The sequence below is a fragment of the Vicugna pacos genome, chromosome 16 (assembly GCF_048564905.1).
Source record: "Vicugna pacos chromosome 16, VicPac4, whole genome shotgun sequence".
NCBI classification, from domain to species: domain Eukaryota; kingdom Metazoa; phylum Chordata; class Mammalia; order Artiodactyla; family Camelidae; genus Vicugna; species Vicugna pacos.
This window is the reverse complement of record NC_133002.1, coordinates 7,284,529-7,299,003: the sequence shown is the minus strand read 5'-3', so window position 1 is coordinate 7,299,003 and position 14,475 is coordinate 7,284,529. Positions and strand designations below refer to the sequence as shown.

The following is a 14,475-nucleotide window of genomic DNA, read 5'->3' as shown; positions in this document are numbered from 1 at the left end:
CACCATAGTCCCAGGCCTGATCCTCTCTGTCTGTCTTCCGTATCATTTACTCCTCTCTAAATGTTTTCAAAAATCAATCAGTCTGTGAGATTATCTCAAGTCTTTTCTCTGTATCCATGACTCTACTTCGTTTGATGTCTATTCTGTTTCTAAACATTTTTGTTAGTTCTGTAATAATGTTTGTTCCTCCGTTTATTTCCATAGGCCTGTGATATCTTTTACATCCTCTTGGGGGTTCATTTCATCTTTGAGCTCTTTCCTTACTGAATTAATGTTCAATATGGTTTGAAACAATTATAAGGAATTTCTTCCTGTTCCTTCTCTTATTTGTCTTTTAGGTTGTATTCTTTTTTCTTCCTTCCTCCCTTTCTCTTTTCTTCCTTTTCCACTTTTCCCCCTTTCCTCTTCTCCCATTTCTCTCTCTCTTCCTTCCTTCCTTCCTTCCTTTCTTCTTCACTTCCTTTTCCCTCTCACCCTCCCTCCCTCCTTTTCCATCTCTGTCCCTTCCTCTTTCTTTCTTTCTCTTTTCTCGTCTCCTCCACCCCCATTCCTCCTTCCCTTCCTCTCTCTTTCTTTTTCCTCTTTCTCCTTCCTTCCTTCTTTTTCCTCCCCCCAATCCCTTCCTCCCTCTGTCTTTCTTTTTTCTGTACGTTTGCACAGTTCACATGCTAAGTGCTTTTCCCTTGTCTGGTTTTGGACATCTTTGCTCCGATAGCAGGTTTGCTTTGATGTAGCTTGGGGGACTCTTGTTTCTGACTCTCTTCCAGCCTTCTCTGTGACCATTCTCTTCTCCAAAGGGGCTGCAGTTTGAGAGTTGAGTCTTAGGTTTTGTTGCCTGAGGAAATTACAGGGCTCAGGTGAAGCAGGAGGAGCCTTTGTCAGAACACCTGGGCTCTGCTCTCCTTGGATTTAGGTAAATGCTCTACCACAGGGTTCCTTCTACTTAATTACCAGGATTCCCTTCTGAAACGAGGGCCGTTTTCAGGTGGAGTCAGTAACTGGAGTCATTATTCACTTTCTCCAGTTTTACCCATTTCTCCCCAGTAGCTTTTCCCACTGGGTTCTTAGTTAAGAGTGGGTATAAGAGACCCCTACTCAGTTTATTTCCCTCCAGATGTGGGGGTTTTGGAGAACAGCTTTGGGGAGTGGGAAGCTGAGAAGGGCTATACTCCAGAATCATATGTTTGTTTGTTTGTTTTCTTGGCTGCCAATATTTTATACTTACCTCATTAGGCTTTGTTCTTTTCCTTGGTGAAAAATATTTTCTCCCCTGACTTCCTATTTTTTGGGGGGTGGTGGTGGTAATTATGTTTCTTTGTTTGTTTGTTTTAATGGCGGTACCCGGGCTTGAACGCAGGACCTCATGCGTGCTAAACCCTCCCCCTTGACTTCCTGTTTTTCACTTTGAGGGGGAAGGGAAATATGCAGTTGCAATTCTCCATCTTTATACAGGAGTTGCCTTACATGATCTTTAAGGCTCCTTCCAGCCCAAGCTAGATCATAACTCTGAGTTCCCTGTTTGCACAAGGAGAGATGTGGCCACCACCACACAGAGCAGAGCCAGCTTGGCTGTCACCAAGGTCTTTACATCTGGGACAGAATGTTACCTTCTTAGCTTGAAGACTCCTGAGCAAGGACCAAAGGTGCAGGCCCTGTGTCTGCCCAGCCTGGTGCCCACAAGGGAGCCTTATGCGGTGGTTGGTGGGGAGCAGCCAGGATGTGTGTCCATCATAGCTGTAGTCAGGGTCAGCTAAGGATTCTAGGGTTGGCTGTAGGATCTGCCTTCACCCCAGGTAGCCCAGACAGCTGGGCTGTGCAGGTGCCCCAGCTCTGGGGATCTCTCCTACCACTTGGCCCTGGGGGGCTTCTTGGATAAGCCCTTTTTCTCTTGCATGTTGGGCTACAGGAAGTGGGCCTTGCCAGGGGCTGCCTCAGGGGGGCTGAGAGAGGCCCCCCTTTTCCTTCCTTGGAGGGCCCTACCTTCCTGCCAGGATCTAACAGGTCTCTTCCTGGATGGGCAGCAGAGCCCTCATGGAGAGCCTGCAGTCTCAGCTGAATCCTCCAGGAGGACTGGAGCTCATTCCCCACCCGCCTGCCTACCAGGCTGCTGGGCTGTTGCTGGCCCCCGGGTAGCTGGGCGGTGCCCTTATGCCCTGAAGCCAGGCCTGCAATTACAGGTTGGCAGGCCCAGGGGCAAAGTGTGCCAGCCAGCCCGGCAGCTTGCTGGCAGCCACTCTGTGCTGGGGGCCTGCGTCCCATCTGTCTCAAACACACTGAGCGAAGAGGTGACCCGTGCAAGGGGAGGATGGACCTTAGCTAGCCCTTGGGAGATGTTTGCCTTCTCCTTTCCTGGGGACGCCTAGAATCCATTCTTTGTAGTTCAGAGCTCAGTTACTGCCCAGCTGGAAGACTGAGATGGGCCAGGGTAAAGACATTGTCCTCTCTACCCGGCAGGGGCTGAGCCTTCTCTGGGGCGGGTGCCCCAGCTTCTCTCCTGCTCCTTCCCCATGCCTACCTGTGTGTGCAGGTGTGCATGAGGAGGGGGGTGTGTGTGTGAAGGTATGAGTGTGTTCACATCTGTGTGCATGTACGTGCATGAGTACAAAAGGAGGAGCAAGCTTGCGCACCTGCATACGTGTATGTGCCCGTGTGACTGTGTGTGGACAACTTGCCGTCCGTGTTATGAGACCACAAGCCTGCAAGCATACACACTAGGCCATTTTCCAGCAAGTTCACCCCAGCAAGCCTGCACCAGTGTTGGCAGCCGCCGTCTGGTTGGTTGGTACTCTTGCCACACGTTTTAATACTTAGAATATCATCCCTTTGCCCTGCATATGCGTGTCCTTGTGGTGTGTGAGTTTTGTGTGTGTCTCCCAGGTTGTGTGTCTAGGTATGAGTGCACATGTGTTGGAGCTCTTGTGTGTGAGCTTGTGTGTCTACGCACGCTGCTCCGGCCAGGGGTGACTCAGGCCAGAAGTATTCATTGTCGTGGTCCCAGCTTGAGGGAAATCCTCTTGAGTCTGAAATGGAAAAGGCCCGGGGCTGAGGGGCTCCACGTTTCTCAGGCTCCAGGCAGCATTCCCAGGCCCTGTCGCCCAGGGGGACTGAGCCAGGGTGCAGGGGAGCTTGCACAGGCGCTAAGGGGACAAGAGCAGAGTCAGATTTCCCTTTTGGAAGTCCCCTCCGGGGCTGCTGTCAGGAGGGATGATGGGGCCTGGGAAAGTGGTGGGGAGGAGGGACCCGGGGTGGCCTGGACCAGGCCTCCCACAGTGGATGGGAGGAGGGAGCAGATCTGAGGGACATTTAGGATGCAGAATGGACAGGAATCAGTGACTGGAGGGCAAACAAGGCATGTGTCCTCCCTCTCTCTGTGTCTGGTCTGAGCGACAGAGGACACCTCTGGGGAAAAGCAATTTGTGCAGCTTGCTGAGGGCCAGTCCATGCCTTGGGCCTGTCTCAGCTGCCTCAACTGCCCTGGGTGAGGACAGTAATGCAGGGTAGGGGGATGGGCGGGGACAGCAGGAGAGAGCTGGTTTGGGGACCTGGACAGTGCAAAGGGCCTGTGGCCATGCAGGAGAGGGTGTCCGGGGTGGGGCTGAGGGACCTATGCCAGAGGAGCTTTGAACAGCTGGCTTCATTCTTCACCGTGACTTGACCTCAAACCACGGCTCTTCTTGTTTGTTTTGTTTTATGATCACGGAACCCAAGTCTGAAGTGGTCGTGGAAGCCCTCGGACTCTAAGACCCGATTCACACGCAGCCCGTGGGGAACACAAACTCCCAGCTTTAACAGCCTAGGCAGTTGGCCCTGGAGGCACCTGGTGTGGCATCTGAGCTACCCCACCGTTGTAGGGCTGGGGAAACCAAGGCCCAGAGGGGTGGTGACCTCCCAGGGTGGCCCCACGTGGCAGGGTGGGGCCAGGCCGTCCACCCCCAGGAGGGCGCACCTCTCTGATGGAGTGTCCCTCCCTGAGCCCAGGCAGCCGCCTCAAGAGACTCTGTAATTACAGGATTAGGCGGCAGCCTCTCCGCAGCTGGGCCCTTCACCCCTCAAAGCCATCCCGTGGAGACGAGGATTTGGTGGCATGGGGTGGGTTTCCAGGTGTGTCTGAGGAAACCTGGCCTCCTGGGGCGGCTTCTTCACCTGAAAGGTCCCATTGTGGCTGCAGCCTCCCTCCTGTCGGCTCTATTTTGGGGTCAGGATCCACCCTACTCCAGCTGGAGGAAGGAAAAGGTGTATTTCAGTATGTCCTGTGGGCGTGAAGGAGCCGGGGAGAGATGAGGCGGGGGCCTCAGCTCCAGCAGAGAGCACAGCTTGGAGGGGCTGGTGCCCGGGGCATGGAGGGCGGGATGCCCTCGAGCGGCAGTTGTGAGGAGGGCAGCGGCCTGGCAGCCCCGGTGGAGGTGGGAGTCTGAGGGAAGGATGGGTGTCAGCTGCCAGGACTTTCATGTGGCTCCAGGAGGCCGGGTTGGCAGACCCTGTCAAGCTGGAATGTGGGTCTGCAGACTGCCTGGGCCCCGCCTAAGACTCGCCCGCCAGCCGCTTCCTGATTCAGACCTCTGTGGGTGCCTGGCCCCGGCCCCAGGCCCAGAGGGAGACCCGCCCTGCCCTCAGGGTTCCCCAGTTTGTGGCGGCCTAAGGGCTGGTGAGACTGGGAGGACACACGGCTGCTCCCCCTCCTTGGTGCATCCAGCCCTTTCTCTGCAGCGCTGGGCCACATTCCTGCCTGCCCAGCCTCCTCACCTCTGCTCATGGGGGTTCTCTGTCTGGCGTGGCTTGGGGGCTCTTCTTAGCCCATCCTGATCCTGCGCATCCTTCAGGGCTCTGCTCAGCGCCACCTCCACTGGGAAGCCCTCCCCATTCTAGGCTTTCCTCTGACTTCCTTTGTGCCAGCCTTCCCCAGCACTGTGGCTGCTGGGGCCTCTCGGACAGCCTCCTGTCCCCCACCTCGCACAGGGTCAGCCACGGGGGTGAGGGGCTCACCGGAGAGTGGCTTGATGTGTGACCTGGGGCCTGAGTCTTCTCATCTGTGAAATGGGTGTAATGATATGTCTTATGAGGTGGCTGAGCGTTAGATGGGTGACAAGGGTGGACGTGCCTGGCAAGTATTCAGTTCCTTTGGTTCCTCTGTCCTGGGTGTTTGCAAGCCTTTGGGTGCTGGAGCCTGGGCTGCCCTGGGCACAGTCCCGTGACTCCAAGAATGACTAATTCCACTCCCGCAATAAGCTCTTAGAAGCTCTGAGAAATGAGCCTTTTATCCCTCCTTGCTGCTTCATTAAACTCTTCTTGAGTGAGTGCAATGAGGATTGTCCTAATCCTTTGTTAGTAGCTGGGGGGTTCGGGGAGCTGGGAGGGACAGGCCCACAGGGGCCTCCTGTTGCTGGCAGATATCGGGGCAGGGGGCTGGCACACAAGGTTATCCCAGCCCCACAGGTGCGCAGGGTGGGGGTGGGTGCTGGATGGGGCCGGAAGCCCCCAGTATTCCAGGCTGGCTTTGCCCTGGGCCAGCTATCGACCTCTGGCAAGCCCCGGCTCTGACCCGGCAGTTTCACTGTGCCAGGCTTGCTTACCTCCCTGAGCCGCTCTAGGGGTCTGGGAGGGGGATGGCCTGGGCGGGGCTGTCGATGGGGTGCCTGGGCCAAGTGGTCTGGCTGGCATTCAGTAGGCACCTCCTTGGTGTACACAGGCCTTCAGGGAACAAGGGGAGGGGTGGGCAGCCTGAAGCAGCCCCTGGACCTTTCTCCTCTAAGTCTGTTTCCCCATCTTTAAAAGTGGCCTGGGAGTCCTGACTGCCTCCTCCTGCAGCCCCTGGGTGACCTCAAGGGCTGGACCCTGGGGGCCATCCATCAGGGGGAGAGCTCGTCCCTGGCACTCCCGTCTGGGTCATGGCTGCCTGTCTGCCCATGAGAATGTCTACCCATCTTGGCGGCTGCTGGAACTGGGAAAATAGTTCCAGTCCTCATCCACCCCAGTAAGTCTCAACAGTGCCTTCCTCTGTGCCGCCTGAATCTCCCTCTCCTCGGGTAGGAAGAAACAACATGGGGAGGGGTAGGCGCGAGGTCCAGAAAGCCTCACCCTGGCTGCCCTGTGTCCACAGGCGTTCCTGGCCCTTGGGGAGCTGCTTCTATCCTGCAGCTGCGCAGTGGTCGCTGACATCCTGCTGGTAGGTGTGGCAGTTGGAGTGGAGGGCTGGTCCTGGGGCCTCTTGAACACTGTGGACTCACCACTGGACTTCTGCTGTTGAGTGGCCACTGGAGGTTGGGAGAGCTTCAGAGACCATGGGTTAGGGAACCAAGGTCAATGAACAATTACCTTGGACCAGGGGCCTCCCTGACACTCTCAAACATATCTCTGACCATCACTCCCATTTTGTAGATGAGCAAATGGAGTCTCAGAGAGGGCAGGTGCCTGGACCAAGCTCACACAGCATGCAGAGGCTGAGCCAGGACTGGGGCCCAGGCTTTTTGTCTCTAGGGCTCCCTCCCTCCCTCTTTCTTGACCATACTCCTTCTCAGTAAGCAGGCCTCTGCTTTCGGTGTGCAGACAGGGATGCCAGACTTCAAGGCCACTGAGCCCAGGTGGGTCCAGGCTGCCCCAGCTTCCGTATCAGGGGCTGCAAGGCAAGGGGCCGGCTCAGGCTGTAGCGAGGCCTGCTGCTGTCCTGATCACACGACTGCTGGGTTCAGAGTCTAGCACCGCCCTTCTTGAGCCGCACACTCTCTGCCCAGCCTCCCTGCCTCCTTCTAGGAGACGTGCAGGGGAAGTTTTTGAACACTGAAGGGCTATGCCCTTGTGGATTATGCAGGGTCCCAGACCGAGGGGGACCCCAAGAGCCCTCCTCCTGCCTCCTGGCAGCCTGGCATGGTCTAATGCTGGGCGTGAGGGAACCAGAGCAGCTTGGCAGTCGGCTGAGAGCTGTCTAGTGCAGGGGCATGAACCTGGATTCAGGAAACAGGCCTGGGTTTCTGCTCTGCTTCTGCCACTTACTGTGTGTGGCCTAGGCGAGTCACTTTGTGTCTCCAAGCCTCAGTTTCTGTGTGTGGAAAATGGAGATGAAAACACCTCATGGATTATTGTGTGGGTGAAACGAGATGAACTGTGTGGAGCTTTTGCCTGGTGTCCAGCACCGAGAATGCTGGCTTGGGTTCTGATAGCAGGTCAGAGGTTTCTGCTCTCTCATCGTCCGTCTCCCAAAGAAAGCCTGGCATCCTGGAATCTTGGTTTGAAAGGGCTGTGAGGAAGGGAAGTCATTTAACTAGCCAGCAAGACCTGCTTGAATACTACTGTGGACCGGAGGCTCGCTCTCTGTCTAGATGTTCTTCCCTGTCCCCACGGCCCAGGCTCAGCAAGTGTAGACAGGGCTGCCCTGTCTTTGACTCCTGGGTGGGTGTATCAGCTGCAGGGCTGGTGGATCTTCTCTTTTCCTCCCTTCATACAGAAGACTTGGTCTGCAGCCCAGACTCAGCCACAGACCTGCTGAATGGCCTTGGGCCTCAGTTTCCTTGCCTATAAAAAGGGGTAATCACAACCGGCCTGGCGGGGTGAGCGAGCTAGCCTGAGGGAAAGCCCTCGGTACATGGGATCGTGCTGGCAGACGTTGGCTTGAGTGGGGTCGCCCACTTGCAGGCACAGGGAATGAACTACCCACCCCCCAGCCTGTGCTCTGAAACCTGCCCCAGCTCCCTCTGCCTGTCCCCTACGCTCCTGCCCCCTGCTCCACATGGTAGCCCCCAGATATGTGAGGACTGCGCCCGTGTTCCCCAGTGTCTGTGTCTGCAAGAATGATTAACCTGGCAGAGCCAGGCTCTTTGCAGAGCTGTGTCTGGGTTGGGGGCAGGGGTCAGGGGAGAGGAGGGGCTGGGAGCCAGTCAGCCATAGTCTAAACCATCTGATTCTGCTGGGGAGCTGACTGGCGCTGCCCTGGGGGACGGGCTGGACGTGATCCAGCCCACCCGCTGTTCCCCACCCCCCTCCCCAGGCTCAGAGGCCTGCAGCCCCCATAGCTTAGCCAGGACCTGTCATCCCAGGAAAGCTTCTGCTCCCCTTCCCCCACCTGCCCACCTTCCCGAAGGCCCTCAGTGAAGGACGGCCTTGTGACACTTTGGTGGCCAGAGCTGGACCAGTCCCTGCAGTTCCTGGAGCCCAGTTCTCTGGCAGAGAGGGGAAGGCTTGGGGAGGGAGTGGTCTTGGGCCAAATGCTAGTGAGGGGCGGGCTGTGGGGACCCGGGCTGTGCAGTGGAGAGGCAGACAGATGCCAGCTCAGAGCAGGGTGAGGAAAGGTGGGAGGCGAGGAGACCCAGAGTATAACTCCTGTAAGAAGCTGCACTGAGGAGGATGGCAGCTGGAGCTGGCAGGACATAGGTTCCACATAGGACATAGGTGTTCCTTTTCTAGAGGTGAGGCAGGAGCAGCCTCCAGGGGGCAGGAGGGGAGGTGGGTGGAGAGGGGCCAGCAGGGAGTGGGATGGGGGCTGGGGAGGAAGCAGGCAGGGGCAGGAAGTGTGTAGGGGACACTGGTGTGGCAGGAAGTGCAGGGAGGTCCCATCTGCTCGCCTGCCCTTGCTCCTGAGGCAGAGAAGGTGAGAGGGCAGCAGAGCCCAAGAACCAGGGTTCTAGAACAGCCCACTTGTTTCCACTCCCAGCTCTGCTGCTCTCTGGCTGGCTAAGTAGCAACCTCTCTGGCCTTGGTTTGCTCACGTGCGCAGTAGGTAGAAAGACAGGACCTACCAGTTACGCCCAGGCTGCCAGGGACCAGTGAGCTAGTGTCTGCGTCACAGGTGTTCCTGAGGGTCGCTGAGGACTCCCCGGGCCGCACGTCAGTCCTGCCTCAAGGACACTCCTCTCATTGCCCCCCTTCTCCACAAGGAGGAGAATCCAGATTCTCTGGGGGATGGGCCTCAGGGGCTCTCTGGTCCAGTGATTCTCAAGCTTCATGGGGCATAAGAACTGGGTTTGGGGGAGCTTGTTACAAGCTCAGCTTCCAGGCCCTCTGTCCTTGGAGTCTAATTTGGTTGGGTCTATGTTGGGGTCCAGGGGTCTGAATTTCTAATGAATGTCCCATGGGATCCTGATGGCGATGTTGCTCAGAAGGCACCTGGAGATCGCTGGTCTAGCACAGCCAGCCGCCCAGCCCATGAACCCCTTGCAAAATTCTGACTAGCCCAGTCCCTCCCCTTGTTCACACACCCTCCAATGGGGAGTTCACTCCTTGCGCACTGGGAAGACCTTGCCTCCTGTTAGGTCAGTTAATAAAAAGGATCTGGCCCTGTCACAGCCAAGACCCACCTCAGACCACCCCTGGCAACCATCCCCTAGCCCAGATGGGTGGTCGTCAGTCACTCTTCCGTTCTCTCTCCATCAGTGTCTCCATGCTTTCCCGCACTGCCTCCTGCCCCTAGGTGGCCGTCTGCTCTCTTGTCTGTCTCACACTCCCAGGGGTGTCTGGGTGTGAGGCTTGAGTCGGGGATGGGAGGCAGGCTGCCAGGGAGTCTGCACCTGGTGGCTGCCACTCAGACTTTGTGCAGACCCTTGATCGGCGCTGGTTATGCCCCAGGCTATAAAGGGAACAGCTCTTCTAAGATGGGTGAGTCAAAAACAGAGGTGTTTTTGTCTCAGAATAGAGTGAGCCTGGCATTTTGGGAACTCAAAAGCCTCTGAACTTCTAAAATTACCTTCTGGGCTCTCCAGCTGCTGGTGGGGGGCCCAATTTTGGCCCCTCGGCTGTATGGAGACCTGGGGACCCTGAACTGGCTTGGGGAGACAGACCTCTCCCACCACCAGCAACAGGGACTGGTCTGGCTCCAGCAGGTCCGAGTTCCTGGGAAGGGAGAAAGGGATGGCTCTCTGAGGATCCAAGCAGCCCTAGCCCCTGCATGGACTTTTCTGGATGCTTAGGGCCCATGTTCTAGGAGGCCCTGCCCTTCTGCCCAGAACCACCAGCGAGTAATCACATAATTATGGGGTGAGAAGGAAGCACTTGGGGAAGGTGCAAAGCTGTGGTCAGTTCCTTCTCAGGCTTGTTGGCAGGTCCCAGTGATGAGTGGGAGGCCCGGTTTCTCTCATCACCTGGACAGAGTGGCTCAGTGCCAGTGACTCCAGGACCAGCCGGTCATCCTCGGGAGTGCCCTGCCCACCCACAGGGCTCCTCTCTCCAGTCCTGCGGCTCCCAGTCCCTGGGCTCCTGCCTCCACTTTGGCTCACCCTGTCCCCTGCCAGGAGCACTTTTCCCTCTTCTCGCTAACAATTTCCCACTTGTGAGGCTAGGGGTGAGTTTGTCCTCTTAGTTCCCCTTGCTGTTGTTCAAACATTCTATAGCAAATGCATAAATATTGCTGGAGAGGCTCCTCCTTGCTCCTAATGGCAGAGTAATCAATGGTCAGACCCTGGAGGAGAAGGCCTGGGATCAAATCTCAGCCCTGCTATTTCCTGGCTGGGTGACCCTGGGCCAGTTACTCACCCTCTCTGTGGAGGGTTTCCTTATCTGTAACATGTGGATTGTAATTGTATCTCCCTCATGGGTTGGTTGAGTGGATATAGAAAATATATATAGGAGATATATAAAATGCATACAGGAAGCATTTAATAAATGTCAGTAACTATCATTGTTATTATTCTCTGATGGGCTTGGATTATGGACAGCTAGTCCTTGGGGATAAGACTCTGGGGTGGAAAGCTCCCCTGTGGCTGCCCTTTTGGGACCACTTGACCATGTGGCTTCTACTTGAACCCCTCCTCCCCCAACACCCGTCCCTCCTTGCACCCCTGGGTTCTGGCAGAGTTTCTCCTGGGACCAGTGTCCCAGATGGTTCTACCTGACTTACTTAGTTGGCAGACTCTCAGCGAGTCCCCTCTGTGCCTGGCGCCTTGCTGTACCCCAGGGAGCCTGGGAGAAATTAGGCAGGAGCTTTGCTGCCCAGACGCTGTAGGGGTGAGGGGAGGTGGACAAAGATGGAACCCTTCCAGCTGTGGGGAATGTGCATTCAGCTAGGAATGCACACAGGGGCTGTGGGAGCTCAGGGTAGGCACCTGAACTCTGGAAGGCTTCACGGAGGAGGTGAGCCCAAAGTCAGTCCTGAAGGGCAAATAGGGATGCTCCAGCTGGACCAGAGAGGGGAAGGCTCTCCAGGCAGAAGGCACAGCATATTCAAATGCCCAGAAGCATTCTGCCTCCTGGACTCATAGGGCGTTATTTCTGTCTGATGTCCACCTGAAGCCTCCAGGTAGCAGATGGAGAATGATAATAAACAAAATCCTCCATGCAGGTGCTATTAGCCCCATATGGGGATGAGGAGCCTGAGGCACAGGGAAGTGGAGTGGCTGGCCCAAAGTCACACAGCTAGCGAGTGGGGGACGTGGGATTAGAACCCAAGACAACCTGACTCCGGAATTCATATTCTTAACCTTCCACCCCCTACGATGTAGGTCTTTCCAGCAAGGCTGCCTTTAGTCTCTGCCCAGAGGGGCTTCAACTTCCTGAGAGAGAGGCTGAGCCCCCACACCACCCCACCCAGGTGCCCACACATGCAGACACCTAGCCGTGCACCTGCTTCACCCTACAGCCCACACTAACGCCTCCTGGGCCTCTAAGCTGGGACGCCCCAGCCCCATCAGTGTTGTCACAGGCAGGCCTGGTCTCCCTGGTTCCAGGAAAACCCTCAAGAAGGGTGGCCTCCATCAGGGGCCTGGCAGCTCCATCCCAGGGGACTGGGGAACCTTCCTGAACCGAGGAGGGGCCTGATGTCCTGGTGGTGGTGCTTCAGGCATTGAAGTTGCTGACTCCCTTGCCAGCCTCTCACGCTGCCAGGCAGGCCCGTGGCAGGTGGGGAACAGGAGTGGGTGTGAGGGGGCACCTGCTCTCTGCCCTCACTTGCAGAGCTCCCCTGGTTCTCCTGTGTTTTGCAGTCTGTGGTGGTGCCCAGGTGTTGGGGAACAGCAGGGGCACTTCAGATCACAGTGAGCCACATCCTGGGAGATGCCGGCAGCCCCTACCTCACTGGACTTGTAAGACTGGGTGACTCCAGGCAGGCCTAAGTGGGTAGGGAATGGGGAGGGCCTAGGGGAGGAACTGTCCTGGAGGAAGGCCTGGAGGCTGGCCTGGTGGGCCTGGCAGACCCAGTTTCTCTTCTCTGCAGATTTCCAGCGCCCTGCGGGACGAGGGCCCTGATTCCCACCTGCAGCACTTCCTCAGTCTCCGGCGAAGCTTCCTATGTCTTGTCTTCGTCATCATCCTGGGTGGCGGCTGCTTCTGGCTGACTACGCTGCACCTGGAGAGAGACCAGGCCCTGGCCCAGCAGCCTGGCCCAGGTAGCCCTGCCCCTTGCACCCATACCAGGCTCAGGGCTGACCCCAGAGGAGCAAGGAGCACCAGCCACCCCCTGAGCCCCTGGCCAGTTGATTCATCTGTTCCTTCATTTATGTATTTATTCAAAAATAGTTATCACTCCCCTGCTATGTGCCAGGCAAGGCTGCAGATGCTGGGGAGTGAAGGCCAAGTCTAAGCCCTTATGAAAATGAAATAAACAAGAAACAAACAGAAGAAGCAAAAGATAGAGGATGTTGGAGGTGATACGTACTATGGAGAGACGTTAAGCAGGAAAGTGGAGAGAGAGGAACAGGTCGGGGCAGGTTTGCAATTTTTGAAAGGGTGGTCAGAGAGGTCCTTGCTGCACAGGTGACCTTAGAGCAAAGATTTGGAGGAGATAAGGGAGTGAGTCATGCAGCTGTTTTGGGGCAGGTGCTCCTGGCAGAGGGAACAACCAGTGCAAAGGCCCTGAGGTAGGAATGTACCTGATGTGTTTGAGGGCAAGGAGGCCAGTGTGAATGCAGCAGGAGCAAGGGGCCAGTGGTAAGGACGAAGGTGGTAGTAATGGGGCCAGAGCATGGGGAGTTTGGGAGCCTATGTAGGGACTGAGGCCTTACCTCTGAGTGAGATGGAAGCTGCTATGGAGTTTCCAGTGGACAAGCCCCAGGGTGTCTGATTTACATCATAAAAGCACCACTTTGGCTGCTGTGTTGAGAACAGACTGTAGGGGGTCAGTGTTGAAGCAAAGAGGCTATAGGAGGCTGGCAGCCATCAGGGGAGAGCAGCGGGGCTGGGACCATGGTGATGACATTGAAGGCAGAGACAAGGAGTCAGATCTGGAATTTATTTTGAAAATGGAAGCTAGGGTATTTTGTGAAAGCCTGTGCCCAGACCTGGTCCCAAAACACCTTCTGCCTCCTTTGGGGCTGGCTGAGCTCCTTCCTCCCACAGGGACCCCGGACAATAAGGACATGGATGGCAAGGCCATGGAGAGCCAACCCCTACTTCCTGGCATGAGTGCCTCCACAAAGGACCACTGAGGCCCCTGCCCTGCAGTGAGGAGGCCCCACCCACCTGGCCTGGATCCCTCCCGGTGGCCTCCACTGCCTCAGTGCCTCTGCCCACCTTTGGCTGTGGTTCTGAGGCCCTGGCCGAGCTGCACCTGCCACTTCTTTGCTCCCGGCTAGATAGCTGGCAGCGCCTGCGGCTGGGCTGGGAATTGAGCTGCCACCACCCTCCGCGGGAGGCCCACGCCTGTGCCTACACCCAGCACGAGGCCGCTCCAGCCTGGGGTTCTCAGCCTGGCTGCCTGTGGGCCCCGATTAAAGTATGGCCAGTACAAAGCCCATGGATATAGGCCTGTAGACAATCCTGTTATTTATAGCCTCAAGGTGTCTCTGCTGGGATTGGAAGCAAGAGAGGCGGAGGTGGGCAGTCTGGGCCAAGGATGCAGGGCTGCTGCTCTGGAAACCAAGGAGGCTGCTCAGCATGAGTGTCTAGGTGTCCTCACCCTGGACTGCCCGCTCTGACCCAGCTTCCCCACTCTGAGGGGTCAGGAGGGCACAGGACACCGCTCTGTGTGAGTTCACCCTCTGAGCAAAAGATGGGGCTGAATCAGCAGTGTTGAGGGTGGGTTTCTCCTCTGGCTGGTGTGGGGGTGTGGCTGCAAGATGTAGGGAACCGCTCTGAGAAGTGCCCAAGCCTGCACAGACCCCGCTGCCCCAGAGCCACACCAGGGGACTCGCATGGCCTTGTACCTGTGCCCTGCTCTGCGCCCTGACCCCCACCTCAACCCCATGCTCTGGCCCCAGCCCAGCCCATGGGGAAAGCTGGCTCTGTGGGACTCACATTTGGCCACTGGGTTCAGAGCAGCTGCACACAGTGGACCCTGCAGGAAACCAACAGCTTCCAGGCGGGCAGCAGTGGGGAGGCATGTTCTTTCTGCCATGAGCATGAGTGCCTCTCCCCCTCCCCCAGTGCCCTGCCGGGCAATCACTGCTCGCTCGCTGATCGCCACCTTCGCTGTGCCAGGCTGGGCTTGCCTCCCAGCAGCTGTGGGCAGAGCAGTGATTTAGACTCACGCTCACCTCCTGACCCTTGCTTGCTCCATCCCTGCCCCTTATCACTGGATGGGACAAGCTCCAGGAGCTGGACTCTTGAGCTCAGCCCACACCT

General features: G+C 56.9%; 1 protein-coding gene across 1 annotated transcript in view; it reads left to right on the top strand.

Moving 5' to 3' along the window:
- The window catches only part of SPNS3 (SPNS lysolipid transporter 3, sphingosine-1-phosphate (putative)), a 39,169-nt gene extending 25,517 nt beyond the window's left edge, over positions 1 to 13,652 (top strand). Inside the window, exons 9-12 of the mRNA XM_072940360.1 lie at positions 6,098 to 6,163; positions 11,901 to 11,999; positions 12,131 to 12,302; positions 13,252 to 13,652. Of these exons, the coding sequence (XP_072796461.1) occupies positions 6,098 to 6,163; positions 11,901 to 11,999; positions 12,131 to 12,302; positions 13,252 to 13,340 (426 nt within the window). The 3' untranslated portion in view covers positions 13,341 to 13,652. The remainder of the gene's footprint in view (positions 1 to 6,097; positions 6,164 to 11,900; positions 12,000 to 12,130; positions 12,303 to 13,251) is intronic.
- Positions 13,653 to 14,475: the final 823 nt, after the last annotated feature.